Raw genomic sequence first — 8,261 nt, forward strand, 5'->3', positions numbered from 1 at the left:
TTTTAAGTTTATGTTTTTTTTTAAGTTTATGTAACGTGTTTTTAATATTAATGAAAATATTTTGTTAGTTTATTTGTTAAATGTTAAAAAAAAGTAAAAGATTAAAAAAAACATAAAGGTGATGGAGTAGGATTATCTAGGACCATACCCTCTAGTTTTGTGGAATGAACCATACTTGGGAGGACTATGACGTGTCACCTACGCGACGGATCATCCTCCCTTGAAAGACCATCACCATACCCTCTAGCCTAACAAAACGAACAAGACTTTTTTTTTTTTTATATCTTTCCAAATCGATTGTTTTAAATGAAACTTGTGAACACAACGTAATTAGAATTTTGATGACATCTCCTTGGTTCATTCGAATTCGTCAGGCACAAATACTAAAGTTTGATTTTTGTATCCGATTGAATGAATGAATTATTCGAGATTATTATTTACAAAATCGCCCCAAGACTCAAAAGAGATTTTAGCATCCCCTCTTGCGATTACTACTCGACATACTCCATACACTCCTGCTTTATTGATGATTTAAAACCCTAACCCCAAATACCAACAACGCAGGCATCTTCAAGTCCATTTTTCCTACACCAAATTCAGGCTAATCATCCCAACATATCTATCTGTAAGTTCGTTTCAATTTTCAAACTGTTATATTATAGTTTTTACACATGATTTGTAGCCTGTTTATTCAACCCCTTCTAAGTAAAAATCCCATCTTTTTTTACTGCACACCAAGTGTTCGACAAAATGCCATTGGAGTTTGTTTCCTACAGCAGCTAAACTCAAGCATCTGTGCATTACAGCAATCAACTAGTAACAGTAAAAACCTCTCAGAAGTGTCTACTAACTATTCTTTAGTACCCAAATAATGAAAACAAAGTTGTTCATGGCTTTAAAACTAATGTTTAGTGCAGTTTTTGTTATTTACTTATTATGATGATTTAAGTGGAACATCCGGGCCTGTGTTATACTGTTTATAGTTTCGCTAAATATTGATTTTGTTAAGGCATTCGGATTTCTTGCAGCAATGCAGAAAACTCGGCCTTTGTTGATTCTATATGCCACTGAAACGGGCAACGCGTTAGATGCTGCGGAACGATTAGGCCGTGAAGCTGAAAGAAGAGGTTGCCCCGTTCGTGTACTTTCCTTGGACGAATTTGATCCGGTAAGTTAAGCTTATGAACAGGGCCTACTTTCGTCTTCGAGATTGCCATACTGGTTTTGAATTATTTAGTTCCTGCATTTTGTTTATGTAAATGGTTCAGCGATGAAGTTATGTGGTAACACCAATGTTCTCAACTTACACACGGACGTATATATTACATGCGTTTGTGGGAATCGGGTTATAGTTTGTAGTTGTAGGTTACTTGACTGATGTTGGTACACATGGTTATTTCTCTACTCTCTTTGAATGTTAAGTAGGGCAACATTTGGAGTTATAAAATTATGCAAACATTCCAAAAATATAGATGCAAGTTATCAACGTTTGAAGAGGTTCCAGATGATTTGTTTATTTGAAAACACTCAATAATAATGTCACATGTTAGATTCAAACATAGTTGTTAATAGCGGCTATAGCGACCGCTATAGCACGCTATGTAGCCATGCGACGTAGTGTCGCTATCTATGCAGTTAATGCGGAAAAATATCGGTTATCGGTCAAGGAGCGATATATGAGATATCGTTTATCGCGGTGAGATATCGGTGAGATATCGGTAATTTCTAATATCATGCATAAGTATATATATTTATATTTATATTCATATCTAGAGCCTATATATATACTAGAAGTCTAATATCATGCATAAATATATATATTTATATATATACAAGAGGTGGTAGAAAGTCTAGGTGTGGGAATGAAAGTCTCAAAAGGTGCTAAATACTTTGTCCCACATTGGTGTGGGGACAAAGTGAGTGGGTGTTTATAAGGTAAAGCATTTACTACTCCATTATAGCTTTATGACATGTTTTACCACAAGTCCTACCCGCGCGCGCAGGGGGGGTGCAAAAAATGGGTTTCTGAGCTGGAAATTTGGTTGAACTCGTGCGTGCCCGCGCATCCTGCGGACACGAATGCAGCTTTGAAACCCGGGGTACCGCGTGAGGCAGTTTTTACACCATATTTAGCTTCGTTTTTTTGCTGAAATCCAGAAAAAATTGGCCCAGCAGCTTTACATTCGTTTTTTTTTGCTGAAATCCAGAAAAAATTGGCCCAGCCGAGATATCGCCGAGACAACCGATACGAATTTGCAAGATATCGGCCGATATTTCGGCGTTGACCACCGATATTATCGTTGACCGATATATGACCGATATCGGAAACCGATATTTTGGTGACGGGCCGATAACCGAGATATCGCCGAGATATCACCGAGATATCGCCGAGATTAACTGCATAGGTCGCTATATGGGTCATAGCGATAAATAGCGAAGATAGCAACTTTTTTTTTTTTTTTTGATGTAAATAGCAATTAGATATAGCTATAAAATAGCTGGATTTATAGGTTTTTGTTAAATATACATGTAAAATAGCATATATACAAGGGTATTTTGATGTAATATACATATAAAAATTTTCAAAATTCTTTTTTCTAGTGTAATCGCTATTTTTAAAATAGCCGTCGCTATTCGCTACGTAGCCTATAGGTGCCTTGTCGCTATTTGTCGCTATTCGCTATCGACAACTATGGATTCAAAAGCATTGTTTATTTTATATGGCATACAAATTGCTTGCATAACTAATGACCTTTGTCTATTGGTAATTTCTGGAACAACAAACGAGTATTTAAGCGTATAGTGTTATTTGTATTAACCAACGGGTTTTGTCTCTATTATGCATACTGCTTGTGGACTCCACTAGAGCTCTTTACCTTACGAGAAATTTGTAATTTTTGTCGTCTCCACAACTGGACAAGGCGACACTCCAAACCCCATGAAGGTTGGTTTTTACTAGCACATCAAGTTTTAACTTTTTATTATTAGAGTTTTACCGTGTTTTTTTTCCTGATTTTTTTTACCATCTTTAGGCATTTTGGACATTTCTTTTGCAAAGAAGTTTAGGTCAACAATGGCTAGAAAACACACATTATGCGGTCTTTGGATTGGGCGATTCAGGTTACCAGAAATACAATGTAAGCTATTTAGTTAGTTATTGATACATTAATGTTTGTTTTTTTTTTTTTTTTTTTTTTTTTTTTTTTTTTTTTGTTGTTGTTGTTGTTTAATTACGATTGCTAAAAACTTACATGTGTGTATTTGGTTTCAGTTTGTGGCAAAAAAGCTTGAAAAAAGACTCGCAGATCTCGGTGGAACCGCTGTTATTGAAAAAGGTTTAGGAGACGATCAACATCCTTCAGGGTATTTTTGTCACTTCCAATATGCTTACTGGAATCATGTGGAGTATATGTTGCTCTCATATTATATTTCAAATATTTGAAAGACGCCTATGATTTTCTACGCAGGTATGAAGGAGCCTTAGACCCATGGATGTCATCTTTATGGACAATGTTATATAACAAAAATCCACTTTTGTTCCCCAAAGGTGTCGATATTTCGGTTTCTGATATAAAGACGCTTCATCCACCCAAAGTAGATATCACATATTTTGACTCTCGTGAAGTTTATTCACGATCTTCCACAGAAATTGGTAAGTGGCTGCTGTTAGTCTTAGTTTCGCTATTTTTCGGCTTAAAATCCCATCATTTACTGTATTTCTTTTTTCTCCGATTGTTTGTTCCTGTTTTTTTCTCTAGTTTTTACGTCCCGCTTTTTGCCAGTTGACTATTCATTTTGATAAGTTGCTGATGTTTGTTACAGATTTGAAGTCATTTGAGAAGGAAATAGTGACATCTCGGTCAATGCTGTCTGGAAAAAGCTCCAGTGACAAGAGTAAACCCGACTGCTTTTTGAAAATGGTAGTTATTATAATCTACAATATATATATATACACATATATATATAGAGTGAGAGAAAGTGTATCGTACAAAATGCCTTTGTACGAAGCGTACGCTGGAAAGTTCGCATGTTATAACCCCCAGAAAGGAAATATCGCATGTTGAAAAAAAATACCAAAGGTCGCATGTTAAAAAAAATTTTCACATGTTAAAAAAAAATCGCACGTTGCTGAAAAAAACCAAAATTGCATGTTCAATAAAAAAATCGCACGTTGATACTGCATCTCGTACGCAACGTACGTTAAGGCAATTTGTACAATAATCGGCCTCTATATATATATATATATATGAGCGGTATTTTAATATAATTATGAGAATAACTGGATCTTATGGTATATGTATGTATAACTATTAAATCTTGCGGTCTGTGTCTGACCTTTTGATATAATGCTATACAAAAAAAACCTTAATTTCCTTCTAGTGTCTGACCTTTTGATATAATGCTATACAAAAAAAAACCTTAATTTCCTTCTATATGAGCTATATAACACTCTTGTCAACTTCTTTATATATCTATTCATGCTACCATAATGTGTACCGTTCTTTATTGATATAGGTGAAAAGTCATCCAATAAGTAGACCAGATTGCGGGAAAGATGTACGCCATTTTGAATTTGAGGCGCTTTCATCCGTAAGTACTACGTTAGTGCTCTTTTGTTAATTAAATTATTTTATAATAATCACTCTCTAATAAATCTGTTGCTGATTTTCTTTGTTCAGACAATCAATTATGAAGTTGGTGATGTTGTCGAGATTCTCCCAGGACAAAGCCCTGAAGCTATAGACGCCTTTATAAAGCGTTGTAATTTGAATCCGGAATCATATGTCATTGTGAGTTCTTTTTTGTTTTTTTATCCATGTATTTCACATGGGGTTCTTTTCCTTGTTACCATAGTTATCAATAGCGTCCATAGCGGACGCAATCGCGAATAGCGTAGCGACGCGGCCATATGCCGCTATATGGTACTATGCGACCACATATTGATCAAATAGCGACGTCTGGCGGTGAATTCTGGCGCCGGTGCTGCAACTTCTGCCGGAAACTAGGAAGAAGGAAACCGAAGGCTCAAATTGATGTAAAGAAAGAAGCGATACCTTGTTTTGATGGCGTTCATAGTAGTTTTCCCACTGCGTTTCTGTAATTTCATGGCCGTCGTATACGGATCTGGACGGCGGAGGTTACAATTGGGGTGACGAATTAGCTATTTTACGTTTAAATTAGTTTGTGTAGTTTTACAATTTAACTCCTCAATCTTTCTGTAGTTTACATTTATTCTCTAACTTGTAAATTTTTACATAAAAAGAGTGAAATTAGTTTGTGTGTTTTAACATTTAACCCCCTCTATCTTCACTAGTTTACATTTGGTTCTTAAACTTACAAATCTATACATATAAATTATAAAATTAACATTATGATATATGTATATAATTATAAACGGCTATATTTTTATTTTTAAAATTTTCTACTACCTTATCGCTAAACACGAAATAGCGGGCGCTATTTCGTCGCTATCGCTACGTAGCATATAGGTCGCCTGTCGCTATTGACCGCTATTCGCTATCGATAACTACGCTTGTTACGTGTATATCTATTTTTTTGTAGAATTTTGAGATTTGGCGGAAATGCAGTTTTAAAATCTGTATGATGTTGCTATCAGGAACTAAATTATGTCAGAACTTAAATTTATATGAATTGGTTTGCATATGATCTGAATTTTGGATCTCAGGTTAAGCATAGAAACAAAGATGATTTTCTTGAGGATGGTGTAACAAACGTCCCCATAAATTTAAAAAGATTTATTGAGTTGACTATGGATATCGCATCAGCTTCGCCTAGACGTTACTTCTTTGAGGTAAATATATTTTTGCTTATCCTTAATATGTGAATTATATACATCATGAGCTATTCTAGTTTTATACTTTTATAACTATATTGCTTTATTTTACGTTTTATTTAAATCACGGAAGTAGCCATCTTTTTTGAGTGTGTTATACCTCTAAGGTTTTGTCAGAACAATTTCGCACATATAGCCACGAGATACACAGATTTTTGGTCGCATGACCCTAATTGTATTTATTCTATAAATGAAGAATAATGTATACCCGAACCATACTCGAATAACAATACATATAACATACGATAATCTATGCACAATACGATGTTGCATATCACATTAGTTTTAAGTCATTATTGATGGGGACAAGTCTGATATGTGAGTAAACGTAGATACACGAATGAGACTCTCAGTCGCGTAAGTGTATTGTTTCTGACATAGCTATATAGGGTATTAAACAATCATAAAAATAGCTACATTCGTGATTTACTTGTTTATTAATCATGCATTTATTTGTATAGTTTGATTACACGAGCCATTTGTTTGTATAGGTGATGAGTTTTTTCGCCAGTGCTCAACATGAGAAGGAGAGACTTGAATATTTTGCTTCACCCGAAGGACGAGATGATCTTTATCAATACAACCAGAAAGAACGAAGGACCGTTTTGGAGGTAAATATTAATAAGTGGCAACACAAGTTATTTTACTAAAAATTTGTAATGCATTAGCCATGATTACAAAAACAATATTATTGCAATATTATGCAGGTACTTGAGGATTTCCCCTCCATTAATATGCCATTCGAGTGGCTAGTACAGCTGATTCCTCCCTTGAAAACACGCGCCTTTTCGATCTCTTCTTCTATTTTGGTTCACCCGAATCAAGTACACCTCACTGTGAGCATAGTTTCGTGGACCACTCCTTTCAAGAGAAAACGCAGCGGTTTATGTTCCAGTTGGCTAGCTTCACTCGATCCTAACCAAAGTATACCTTCTTCTTTACAAAAAAAAGAGTAAAATGCTGTTTTCGTCCTTGATGTTTGGTCAGTTTTGCGACTTTCGTCCAAAGGTTTGTTTTTCCGCATCGGGATCTAAAAGGTTTAAAATCTTGCAATCCATTTTTCTTCATTAAGTGAGGGGCATTTCCATCTTTTTTGTTAACTTAAAGGGCAATTCGGTCTTTTTCATTTTATGCACAAGCATTTAGCATAATGTGCAAGTATTCAAAAGACCGAATTGCCCTTTAAGTTACCAGAAAGACGAAAATACCCCTGACTTAACAGAGAAAAATGGATGCCGTTAACGAGCCGGATGAAAATGGCAAGGTTTCAAACCTTCTAAATCTAGATGCGGAAAAAGTAAACAAACCTTTGGACCAAAGTCGCAAAACTGGCCAAACCTCGCAGACGAAAATGGCATTTTACTAAAAAAGGAGAATTATATTATATTATATTATATTATATTATATTATAATATATTATTCAACATGTGAATGGTGTTATTGAACAGGAGTCTGCATACCGGCATGGTTCCACAAAGGCGCTCTTCCTGCACCCGAGCCATCACTCCCACTCATCCTCATTGGGCCCGGAACGGGTTGTGCACCTTTCCGTGGGTTTGTGGAGGAACGGGCCTTAATGGAGAGTAAAGCCGTACCAACTTCTCCGATTCTTTTCTTTTTCGGGTGTCGAAACGAGCAAAATGATTTTTTGTACAAAGATTTTTGGGCTCTTCATTCGCAAAAAGGTAAGGCGCTTTCTGAAGAAAAAGGTGGCGGGTTTTATGTTGCTTTTTCAAGAGACCAGCCACAGAAAGTTTACGTTCAAGACAAGATGCGTGAACAGAGCGCGAAAGTATGGGATTTGTTGAGTAGAGGGGCTGCGGTTTATGTTGCGGGTTCTTCGAATAACATGCCGTCGGATGTGTTGGCGGCGTTTGAAGACATTGTAGCGGAAGAAGGCGGTGTGTCCAGAGAAGCTGCTGTAAGATGGCTGAGGATGTTGGAGAAAGGTGGCAAGTATCATGTTGAAGCCTGGGCTTGAATTTGGAGATGTTACAAATTTTATTATTTTTTTTTAGTTTATTTATTTTTGTCTTTATATGCACCAGATGGGGACATGGGGTTAGCTAGATAGAAAGAAGTTGTATAAGATAAGAGCAGAAGAAACTGCACAAAATGGATTTTAACAATTTTTTAAAAGCGAGTCAAACTTGTTTTTCTTTTTCTAATATGAATGTGTTCTTCAATGAATCATTCACGTTGTGTAGCACCAAATATTTTGCATAGGTTAGTGACGTGGAGTTTCGCGTGCGATCAAATGGCTCAAGAAACTATTGATAATCAAAAACGATAATATGAACCAAAGGTTCCAAGAACAATGTTCTTTTCAATAAAATTCAATTGACTAAAACATAAACCCTAGATCCTAATTTATAATGAATAAAAAAGAGATAAACTAGGAAATTGA

At 35.7% G+C, this 8,261-nt stretch overlaps 1 protein-coding gene across 1 annotated transcript; it reads left to right on the top strand.

Annotated features, from left to right (window-relative positions):
• The first annotated feature begins 319 nt into the window (after positions 1-319).
• Positions 320-8,022, top strand: LOC110895448 (NADPH-dependent diflavin oxidoreductase 1). The gene is made up of 13 exons (XM_022142764.2): positions 320-625; positions 1,029-1,168; positions 2,867-2,944; positions 3,033-3,137; positions 3,272-3,363; positions 3,468-3,652; positions 3,823-3,920; positions 4,516-4,590; positions 4,680-4,790; positions 5,687-5,812; positions 6,346-6,465; positions 6,562-6,778; positions 7,303-8,022. The coding sequence occupies exons 2-13, from the start codon at positions 1,031-1,033 to the stop codon at positions 7,833-7,835; spliced, it is 1,878 nt and encodes a 625-aa protein (XP_021998456.1). The 5' UTR covers positions 320-625; positions 1,029-1,030; the 3' UTR covers positions 7,836-8,022.
• The last annotated feature ends 239 nt before the right edge of the window (positions 8,023-8,261 follow it).

This window comes from Helianthus annuus, chromosome 12 (genome assembly GCF_002127325.2).
Source record: "Helianthus annuus cultivar XRQ/B chromosome 12, HanXRQr2.0-SUNRISE, whole genome shotgun sequence".
In the NCBI taxonomy this organism is placed as follows: Eukaryota; Viridiplantae; Streptophyta; class Magnoliopsida; order Asterales; family Asteraceae; genus Helianthus; species Helianthus annuus.

Coding starts and splice junctions, on each gene's coding strand:
- LOC110895448 (XM_022142764.2), top strand. CDS start 1,031: ATGCAGAAAACTCGGCCTTTGTTGATTCTATATGCCACTGAAACGGGC. Junction 4,791..5,686: donor ATCCGGAATCATATGTCATT/GTGAGTTCTTTT, acceptor TTTGGATCTCAG/GTTAAGCATAGAAACAAAGA. Junction 6,779..7,302: donor TTCACTCGATCCTAACCAAA/GTATACCTTCTT, acceptor GTTATTGAACAG/GAGTCTGCATACCGGCATGG.